At 36.3% G+C, this 11543-nt stretch overlaps 1 protein-coding gene and 1 non-coding gene across 2 annotated transcripts; one reads left to right on the top strand and one right to left on the bottom strand.

Moving 5' to 3' along the window:
* The first annotated feature begins 983 nt into the window (after positions 1-983).
* Positions 984-1064, top strand: TRNAL-AAG (transfer RNA leucine (anticodon AAG)). Its single transcript has one exon. It is a non-coding gene; the product is annotated as a tRNA-Leu (tRNA).
* A 168-nt stretch (positions 1065-1232) lies between these two features.
* Positions 1233-5995, bottom strand: LOC110794493 (alpha-ketoglutarate-dependent dioxygenase alkB). The gene is made up of 8 exons (XM_021999476.2): positions 5832-5995; positions 5173-5287; positions 4941-5092; positions 3303-3649; positions 3051-3189; positions 2565-2631; positions 2340-2461; positions 1233-1920 (listed from the first exon to the last, which is right to left on the bottom strand). Exons 2-8 carry the CDS (start codon positions 5265-5267, stop codon positions 1781-1783), a joined length of 1062 nt encoding a protein of 353 aa, XP_021855168.2. The 5' UTR covers positions 5268-5287; positions 5832-5995; the 3' UTR covers positions 1233-1780.
* Between the last annotated feature and the right edge of the window lie 5548 nt (positions 5996-11543).

Below are 11543 nucleotides of genomic sequence, written 5' to 3'. Positions count from 1 at the left end.
CACGGATTTTGATCTCAAAAGTCAAAATGCATATTTTTGGCTATTCAAATTCGCATTTTTTTGGTGTCGGGCCGGGCCAACGGGTCAGATTATAGTTGACCAAGTCTAATTAGTACATACGATGCACATAATGTCTAAAAAAACAAAATATTGGATCAATGAGAACAACGCACTGCGTCTTGAGGTTCAATTCTACTGGAAATATGGTATTTGAGTAGAGGTTCAATTCTACTGGAAATATGGTATTTGAGTAGTTTTTCGTTTTCGAAATGAAGCTTGAAGCCTTCTCTGTTTAGAATACTCATACTACATACCGACGTACCAAATTTTTAGCCTATACGATATGCATGATGTTTTAAGAAAAGTATATATCGGATGACGGAGAACAACGCACTATTCTATTCTACCGAAAATATGGTATTTCGAGTAGCTTTTAGTTTTAGAAATGAAGCCAAAAGCCTTTCCAGTTCAAAAATAATACATATTTTGAATGTCTTATAAACGAAACGTGATACTCTGTATAGAGGTTAAGTTTATAGGATAACACTAAAAGAGTTTGATATGTATAATTTTTTGGCATAAGGTTTGTTTAAGCTATGGAAAATTTGACTATAATTAAGGCCTAATAGTCATAAGCATCGGAACAATTTTAAAAAATTTATAACTCTGTATCACATTACAACATTTTTTAGTTTGCTTTGTACTCTGTATCCCTATTTTATACAGTACAACATATTTTATTATGCTTTGTACTCTGTGTCTTATACTATACTCCGTACATAATTTCTTCCTAACCTCACAGAGAATAAAAGTTGATTGAAATCCTTTTTTTTGCTCAAAAATAATAATCTATGTGTGTATATCAAGATTTATGGTCGTATACATTCAAATTAATCGAAGTACTTTCTTATTCCAACTGCGTAAAGTTATACGAACCTTTAACAAAAAGCAAAGTAATATTACAGTATCAAAATGTCACACAAGTTCAGATGGCCGAGTTGGTCTAAGGCGCCAGATTAAGGTTCTGGTCCGAAAGGGCGTGGGTTCAAATCCCACTCTGGACACAAAATCCAATTTTTTTATATTTTTCCTCTTTTAGGTTTCAGCTGTTCCGCAACCTTAAATCACACTGAGGAACAAATAATATTCTAACCAACTTCTTGTACATTCAGTTTTACTTCAACTCCATATCAGATACAGAGTAAAATTTTAAAAAGAATGCGAAAACGAGATGAAAATATGAAACAGATAATTATACTCTCAAAATTGATCAGTATCCCATTACTAAACAAAAGCCATTATCCTGTTTACACCGAATCAACTCTGAGATTACCAAAAAACCAAAAAAAACACAAATTCGAACAATTGTGTTGCTAATCTTACTACTGCTAGATGTTAATATCAACGAGTCGACGTCCAAGCTCTTTGAATGCACCGTATTCTGTCCAGTTAGAGGAGGAAATTCCAGAATAAAAGAAGATAAACTGTATTACATAACTTCCAATTACTGGAGGGTATCCTGTTCACTTTGCCTTTGATCAATACCGAACCCTTTACTACTTACTACATTGAAGCTTACAGAGTTGCGGACGCTACTACATTCTTCGGGAAGTTCTTATGCAGATCGAAGAGCGAGTTTGTTTTATCTACATTCTTCATGCATCGTCAGGCAAATTCGCAACCTTCAGTTCAGAAAGGATTTTGCTGTATATCAGTCTCTCTTGGTGGCGTTCATGATTGCTCAAACAGTGAAGTAAAATATATGGACGATGGATAAAACTTAAAAGACTTGTCTGATATTGATGTTGATTCTTGAAGACGTGATGTAATCCAAGAAACAACGGTCATATTCGGTTGAGAGGTGCTTCTCCAACGATGCAATTTCTGAGTGTTCACTGTCAGTGAAGATGCGGGGTACCCCTGCCACATTTCAAGATGAAGATGAAGTTCAGTGGTTAGATAGTTGAAGATGATACACCATGAAGATTTTAGGAGGGAGCACTATGTGAAATGGCTAAAGATTTCAAGTCATCTGAAAGTTCACTTATACAAATAAAACAAGTACCGTTCCATAAATATCGCACCATCTTACTATTCACACTAGACTTTGTGTTATTTTTTGTGATTCCTATCTAAGAAAAATTGTAGTCATGTGAAATCTTGTTATATTCGTATCGATATATATTTTCTAAATATAATTTTTACTTATACATAATTCGAGATATTAAGAGTCAAAGTATGCATTGGGAAGCATAAAGTCAACCATGGTGCAATATTTAAGGAACGGAGGAAGTATTTCATAAAGATTGCCGAAATGGGAGAGAGGTTGTGATGCTTACCATGAAAGCACTCCCTAGCTTCTCCCGCCATCAGTACAACATCCCCACTACGTAGAAACATGGCCAAGGGTTCGTCATCTCTAGACTTTCCTCCAAGAAGAAATATTGCTTTACAACCCAAACTGAGAAAACAAGTGAAAGTAGAAGGTTCAACTCGCTGCTATTGTAATTTGTTTTCAGAAAAAATAGCTAAAGCAGAAGAAAAAGAGATGTGTAGCATTGTACCTCATGCTTACTATAGGTTTACTCCAGTCTAATTCCATGTCATCAAGGTGACCGCCAAGGGTATCACCTGAAAAGTAGAAAACCAGGCGGTCTCAGAATCAAACACCATCCAATTGACAGCAATTTGAGAATTAGACTCGCTGCAAAAAATAATGAACGGAAACGGCCAGTTTGGTAACCGGACATAAATGGTGTCAATGGGAATGATTTTGTATGTAAATTTGTAAGGAAAATCAATAATCATTCTCATGGTAATGATAGTTCACTCAAAATTATCCCTTTTTCTTTATAAATTTACATTACCATCCATTACCATTTGGGGAATGCAAGTTTATGAGAAAAACACCAAGTTTGAGACAAAATTTCATTACCATGGACAATTGGACATCATGATGTTATTTTCTTGCCAAATAACACTTAGATTTCTTCCCATACCCACCGTTTATCACCGGATACCAAACGGGCTGTAAACGTATTTCTTGATACCTGATGCAAAGTAATTGACTATAGCAGCTTCAGGCTTGAAATCATCCCCTGCTGGCATAGCAGGCATAGCCAACCTCTTAACCAGTTGGCAAAGTTCATCCGGAATTTTGTTATGTGGTAGTGAAACATCATAGTTACGCTGTACCATGAGAATATATTTGTTAGGAAACACAACCCTCAAGTTTTTTTTTTCAGCTAAAAATGTGACTAATATGCCATACTCCAAGCTGAATCGAAAGGCATGAATATTACCTTTGACCACTCAAACTGCAACCCAAGTGTACTCCACCGCAACTTCCGTAGAAGCACCGATGCCAAAATTGAATTGCCACCGTATCCCTTCAAGGAAACATTTCCCTTCTTATCGCAAAATTTCCATCTCCGAGGATGCCCGTTGCTCAATGACTCTGATTCTTTGGGTGAATGTTCATCTTCAACTAGAATTTTCTCTTCTCCAGCTGCAGCGAACAAATCTTGTATAGGACCATAATGTGCATTATGGTTTGTCCGATTCGGAGGTTGTGGGAAGCTCATCAAGCTTTCCCTTATCCATTGACACTGCTGCTCCACGGTCAATGCTCCAGGAATAAAGTAAAAGCCTGCAGTAGAAAGATCAACTAGTTTTCAGGTGACAAATTTCTAATCACGAGTACAAGCAGGTTTTATATTCAGTAATCAGTATGATGCTTCTCATAAGTTTCCACTGTGAAATGCTAGTCATCAAGCAATAAGGTCTAAGAAACTCCAAAAAGCAATAGTAGCTTTTGTTGTTCTTGTAGTTGTTAATTTTGCTACAATGTGAACAATGATTTTGATTGGACTTATTATGGTTCATCATGAACGACTTTTTGGCGTTTCACTTGCGTGTCGTGCTAATTAGACTTTATCAAACTTACTTCACAATTTGATATTCTTATGATCTTTCAGGTTTGTTTCTTGTGTTGCACAATGGGCTCCCGGCACTCTGTTGTGTCACCATTCAAGAACTTGACTGTTAATGGTGCTGAGCCAGCCAGAGAAACAGAGATAAGAAGTCTTAGTCCGCGACACTCCCACTCACGTAGCTAACGGAACTAACAAGAATCGGGTGAATGTGAATGTGAATGTTCATAATCTAGAAGATTTCATCAGCATCCTCGATGTGTATGTACATCAGGGAAGGAACATTCTGCAATTTTGTATTTATCACAAGAAAGATGTTTATGACGAGCTTTTCCTAACCAGTGATCCTGACATTGTTGTATTCACACGAACCATCAATGGTGGTGGGAGAAATCCGGTTTCAATCAAAGCCTTAGGCTGATTGTTAGGATAGTAGAATCCTCCTTAAAATGTGACGTTTAGAAACTTAAAATCCACTCTCGGAGATTAGGGTATCAGCCTTCAGTACCGTGGCTGGTTGGCTCTATACGAAAGGCCCCCCGTAATACCGGTCTGGTAGGTGGTGGCGGCCCGGTAGCATATAGGAAATGTTGTCTCTCACCCTTGCTCTTTGTGACTATTCTAAGGGAAATGCACAGTGAATATTGTAGCCACTTTAACCCATTATACAGCAAGCTTGTGTATTTTCTTGTACTCTTTATGGATTACATCCTTTATAAATGTAAACATCAAATTTTATCACACGATTAGGCTATAGCTTTGTAAACACCGTCATTATTTATAAAGTATAGTTATATATGGCATGTGCAATGATCTTATGAACGTACCTAATAACTAGTTATCACAATAGTTAGTACTCCAAAATAACTACTACAAGCAAGGAAGCAACTCCTAAATTTCGAACGCAGTACTTGTGTAACTTTTGTTATAATAGTTCTTCTAATAAAGTATTAACATCATTAAGCAACTACTCACATCAAAGCTTCAATAAGATACGGAGATTCTTACCTGGGCGATTGACAAGGCGGATAACAGGACAATCAAAGTCCCCCTTAATTACATGAACACCATTTGGTGTTTCACCGGATTGATTGAAAGTATCCAAGATTGACTTGAAATCCACCACCTCAGTTAAATCTACTGATCTAGGTTGCTTCTTCCTAAAACAATGGCAATCAAATAAAAACTTTCAGCCTCGAAAGAATCACATTAAACCATTGATATAAGAGAAGATGAGTACTTTCTAGAGTTCTGATCATAGTAGAGCTTATATTTCTTCTCGGCTCTTCGGAATGCAGTTCTATCCACATCATCGGTGACTCCATCGCCGTACATTTGATTCTAAGCTTACTACCCTGATCAATAGAATCAGTGGCACCAACATCACAATTATATTCGCAACAAAATAAACCAAAATAATGCAGATTCTGAAGGTTATTAAAATGTTAAATTACAACCTACTTTTACACAATTCAAGCTAATCAAACCCATACTTACCAATTTTAACATTCAATCACAACCTATTTTTACACATTTCAAACTAATGAAACCCATACTGACCAATTTTAACATTCAATCACAACCTAATTTTTACACAATTCAAACTAATCAAACCCATACTGACCAATTTTAACATTCAATCACAACCTAATTTTTACGCAACCTAGTTTTGAATCATAGAGCATAGCAAATGTCCAATAGCACAACCTAAATTCTTCAACTACTCCAATTAAAATTTGTCAATTTTTATATCTGAAATCGAGAGTTCAAACAGATAATTCAATCAAACATCCAGGGCAAACACAAACTGAATCCTTGGTTCATAAAAGAGGTAATTGTTGAGGTACTAAACATAATTTTTTTCACAGTAAACGCAAAAAATTAGACCAAAAAGCTCACCTTCTAGCAATTGTGGAAAGTTGCCACCACCACCAATTCTAATCGCCGGATATTGTCGCCACCACCACCAGGGAACCGGCTCGATGAGGGATGGAGGCGAATTCGAAACCTGTAAGTATCTTCTTTTTTTTCCTTTCTCCTCTTCGTTCACTAGTTGGGGTCTTGGGGATATGTCAAAAATTGAGTTTAAGATTGTAATGCAAAAATTAAAAAAAAAACCGGTCCAAGCCGGTTCAAAATTCGGACCGGACCTGAATTTTTTGGTTCGGTCCTCGGTCAGTGAGTTCTAAAAATTTTGGTCCACCGGTCCAACCGTTTTTGGTCGGTCCGATCTGATCCGGTCGATTTTGGACCTGTGCACACCTATCATGACACAAGTAGTCTACCGCATTACATTGATGGGCACGGACGTCTCAACATCGTGGGTCATGGACTCATGGGACGAGTCATACCAGTCGCCCATTTAGTTTTTAGTGGGTTATATATGTTTTAATTGGGCTTTAACTGGGCTGAAACTTGGGATCCCACTATATAACGAGGTCAATAATGATAATGGTCTCCGGTTTGAGGCCTGTAAACATGGGTTGGTTTTATTCGGCGGTGCACCATGTCCACCTGTAAACAAAGGTTCTAGAAAACTCTAGAGTTGTCTTCTGGACATTCTAGTTTATTTTGAGTTGAAGGTTCTAAACTTCTAGACGAGGATGTGCCTAGATACTCTGGAACTCGCATGTCCATATTGTGTAAATAAAAGCCTCCTTGTATGTAGAGGTTCCTTCAGAAGTGAGAAATTATAGAGAATGCGTAGAGACTTCTTTAATTTGTAAGTAGGTAGTAGAATATTCTAGAGTATAATTTTGTAGTGACATAAGGGCATATAAATAGGCATTGTCATTTGCCATTCATTTGCTCAAGCAATACAAAATGAATTTCCAAACACTCCTGCTGACTTGTTTGCACATAACCTTGAGCTTTGATAGTTAATGCACAGATGTAACACGAATGATTTGCTCATTCCTTATCAGAAATAAATGAAAGAATGACTTAAATTCGAAAATATTGGGCATATATTAGTTATGCTCCTTAGGGTATGCCGAGGTAGATGGTGAGAGTCATGCTTATTAGGGTTTAGGTTAATAAATGTTTTTTCATGACCCAAAACTTTCGATTTCGGTTGTTATCATCAGTTTGCATAATAATATAACAAACTGACAATTCAGTATAAAAAATATTCCCACAAGTTAACAAATTATATATCATACTTCGTATACAAGTTTCGTACACAAGTTTATAGGTAGTCAAGTTCACCATAAAATGACGTATAATTCAATTCAGAATTATATTACATTAAAAACAATAACAACGTGTTTGTTGTGCTTAAAGGTTCAATCGAATTTTGTAGCATTATTTCTTGGGTTGTTCGGGTTTGGATAAAATCGGGTCACTAATCACAAAAATAAAAATCAACACCTAGTGTTTTTTTGGTCCTTTTTATCCGAGATTCGAACAAATTGATTTTGACAAGTCTAGTTACAAGCATTCCTTGGCACGCCGCCCCTTTTTAATTTCCCCTCCCTTCATTCGCGATCTTAATTTTGTTCATTTTCACAATCTTGATTTTGATTTAAAAAGAAAAAATTCATTTGTTTCCAAAATGGAGAGGATGCCTTCTTGTCGACATTTATTACAAGTGAAGGTTTAAACTTGCGTACGTAAATTACATATTAGAGATTCGAACATCATTCATTTCTAAAAAATTATGTATTTGATTTATTTGTCCCTCTACTTTTCTTTTCCGTGTATAAACGAAATGATCTTTTATTTTAAAACAACGATTTTCATATTATAAGATGTCTTGAAATTCATCCCACATACTTCGTACCACCAAAAGAAGAGGGCAAAAAGTGACCCAATGTATTTGATAATGCAAGAACTACAACATATTTTCACCACACAAGCCTATAAGAACAATGAACCTTCTTAACGGGTGGCCATAAACACTTGTTAAGGTAATACGAAGTATTTACCTACTTTCCCTTTTTTTTTTAAAAGTATTTACCAACTTAAATATTTGAAAAGTAAATAAATAGTTTTATCTATTAGTCTGACCCTGTTCGGCAAAAGTAGCGGTTAACCGTTAGCGGTTGAGTAGCGGGTAGCGGTGAATAGTAGCGGGTAACGGTTAGTTGTCAAAGTAACGATAACTAATACGAGTGTTCGGTAAAAGTAGCGGTTGATATTGTAAAATAAAATAAAAGTTGAAATATTACTTAAAGCTTTACTATAAATCTGTCATACGCTGCCCGCTACCTTAAACGCTACTAATTTTAACGTTTGATAAAAGCTACCAAACCACTACATTGCCAAACCCTTACAAATTTTACAAGTAGCGTCTTGACTATGTCAAAACGCTACCCGCGCACTAGCTCAAACGCTACCGCCGAACACACACTTTATTATTTTCCTACTCAAACTCTTTTCTTATTGAGTTCTTGTTAAATATTGAGTAATGACAAATAACCAACCAAGTATAAAATGTGCTCGAATTTTACTAAGTGTTGTTAAATTTCTATCCAGATTAGTAAAACATTGCATGTGAGTGTCTCACAGTGCTAAAAGAAAAGATATGTGTTGTCTCATTATAATGCTGATATTAAGTAGACCCGATCAATAACAACCTGACAAATCGGCCCGGGGTTTGTGTACGTTTTCCAAGATCGGTACAAACAAATTTGGGCGGGTTTAAGGCAGCTCAATATTGAAATTTTAGTTAGAAATTCAGCCCGACCCAAAATATCGATTTCGTGAACAAAATTTTGGCTCGTTGTTTAGCTCAGCTCGACATAATGGAATGTTTTTTTTTTCTTGTTACAGATCAACCGAACTCGTCCGGTCTCGCAATTTGACCAAATATAGTGTTAAGGTAAAACTTCATTTGGTATTGTGAAGTGAAACTCAGTGTATTCCTAATGAGTGCGATCCAGACTCATATTCAACAAATACGTGTCCATGGACGCTAATTAGAAAAACCGAAGAAACAATATGGATAGTCGGGTTGAATGACAAATAAGTAAAACAACAACAAATAGGTCCAAAAAGATTGTGGTGTAGGAGGTTTCCATGTAACACATCCAATCAAATCCAAGTTTGGCTTCCAAACCATTGCTTATAAACTTTGTATATCGTGTCCAATTATCTTACCACATTCACTCCCCTTTTCACCTCAACAAAAATCAAACTAAAACACCCACAAAAATCAAACAATAAAAAAAAATCAATTCTATCTTCTCAAATCCCAAATCAACATTTTCTCTCTCCTCAATTTCCCTTCAATCTTCATCCTCCTCTAAAATGGGTCCGTTGGTTTTGACCCAATTAGCTTCCGGTCTAAGTGTGTTAGCCGGGGCGGCTATAGTCAAGTCTGTGTTAGACCAGAACAACACCATGGCTGGCCCATTCCCAAGGTGCCCATCTTGCAACGGGTCGGGCCGGGTTTCCTGCTTTTGCTCCAGGTGGTCAGATGGTGATGTGGGTTGCCGTTCGTGTGCGGGTTCGGGTCGGGCTGCTTGCACCAAGTGTGGTGGTTCAGGTACCGGTCGACCTCTTCCGGCTCGGTTGATTATTCCTACTAATAATAATAATAATAATACAAATGGCCGTTCCTATTAGGCGTTGTTTGTTTTTGTTGCTAGAAAATTTGGAAAATAGAAAAAAAAAATTCCCTCTTTGTAATTTAATATAAGTACATATTTAGCCTCATTATAAACTTTTTTTTTTTTTTTTGGTGTCGATATGTAATATATGTTGCTCATACTCAGAGATATAAATGAGATTTGTTGTTACCCCTTTTGTGTGGCAGGCTAATTTAAACTGATAACGTGACAACTATATCCGAATACGAATAAGCTTCATATGTTGTTTAGGGAGAAATGTTGTGAATTGTGGTTAATGTTGTCCATGTGCTAATAATGATCATGCATATGCTAATTATTGTGCGTCTTTTTTTTGGGTGCGAATGAACTATAAGGCATTACAAATTATAACGGTGAAGAAACGATTCGAACTTGTGACTTAGGTATGCATACCCTAATTGGTTACCACTTGTCTAAGACTTGATTGATTATGTGTTAATTACTTAATTGTGTGTTACATTTTGTGTGATAGGGATCTTTAACCTGAGAATGGTGGCTTTTTGAATGATTTTTTTTATATACTCCTAATGATAGATTAATAGTTCAGAAAACTTCATGTTCGAGTTCAATTTCTAGGCCACATTTTCTTAGATATGGTTATATCGATTTATTTTTGCCGAATTGAACTTATTTTTGCTGAATTGAACTTATTTTTGCTGTAACAATAGCCGCCCGAATTGGCAGATTTGAAAATCACATGCTCCACCAATTCATATGATGATATGAATAAACACACCTTAAGAGTTTACTAAGTTTGATTAGATTATAGGTTTCGGTTAAAGTTTAGTAAGTTTGATCATTAAATCGAAGACTAGATGATGACAATGTTGCTTGATTAGTCATGGAAGTGTTTGCTCCTAGATGTAGTTTATGCAATGTAGCTTATGAAATGATTAATGGTTAGTTAGCATGGATTTTCGACCAAGAGCGTGAAATAATCTTATGCTTGTGTTAAGAAATTAAGGTAGTGTTTTGGCAAGGTAGATTTATTCATGATTCATTCATTCATTAATTCTTCATTTGTTCATTAGTAAAAATGAACTTGAACTTGAACTGCTACTGAAATTTCTTAAACTCGAAGAAGAAACTATACAAAAGGTATCATTTTTTTTGGTGTTACCACCCGGTTCACCCTTAGGGCTAATCCGGATTCGGGGCGAGTTTTGGGCCGATAAGTTCAGTTCCCTCCCAATTGTTGTTGTGGGGTGATCGAACACGCGGTCCGCCCTATCAAGTTCAACATCAATCACCACTGAACCAACATGCAATTGGTTCGTTGTACAAGACATCATAGTTATGCCTAAAATTAGGGGCGAGTCCAAGTATCCAAGGGAGGCATCAGTCTAAGGGATACAGTATCATTAGAGTTGCCACAAACTGGTACTTTGACAATTTCTTCTTAATCAGTTAATGTCATGACATGAAAGCAGGGATTAGGTATGAGTAAAATAAGTTTGGTTAGTTCGGATTGATTTTAATTAATTATGATAAAATCGCTTTTTAAGCTGTTGTTTGGTTCATTTTTTGGAGTGCGAGCTAGTTGAAGGAGTCAATATAATGCAGCATTTTTGAATTGACTTGGCTACAATTGGACTAATGTACGGATCAATATGCCAAGTTGCTAATGCTACTAAGTACTAACAGACTTGTTCAATTGAATCTTGCTTAAAGCAAAGGAAAGGAGCACAATATATAATTAGACAGGAAAGCCAGACTCGGTTACGTATAAAACTACTTTTTATTTTATTAATAGGACTTGGGCCTTTGGGGTCCATGGGCCATTGCGAACTTTGGCCAATACAACTTACCGATTTTATAAAACATTAAGCAAGTTCAAGAGTGCACAAGGTTCGTCCTAATTGTGAATTATGTCATGTTAGACTTTTAGACTACTAGAATTAAAATAGACTAGTACTTGACTTGAATTATAGAATTGGGGAATGCATACATGCTAGAACAAAAAAAAAAACACGGTCTTTTGTGACCCCCAAGTCATAAGGTGAGTTTTCCACCAATTTGT

Source organism: Spinacia oleracea, chromosome 1 (genome assembly GCF_020520425.1).
Source record: "Spinacia oleracea cultivar Varoflay chromosome 1, BTI_SOV_V1, whole genome shotgun sequence".
Taxonomy (NCBI): domain Eukaryota; kingdom Viridiplantae; phylum Streptophyta; class Magnoliopsida; order Caryophyllales; family Amaranthaceae; genus Spinacia; species Spinacia oleracea.
This window is presented reverse-complemented; position numbering and strand designations above follow the sequence as displayed.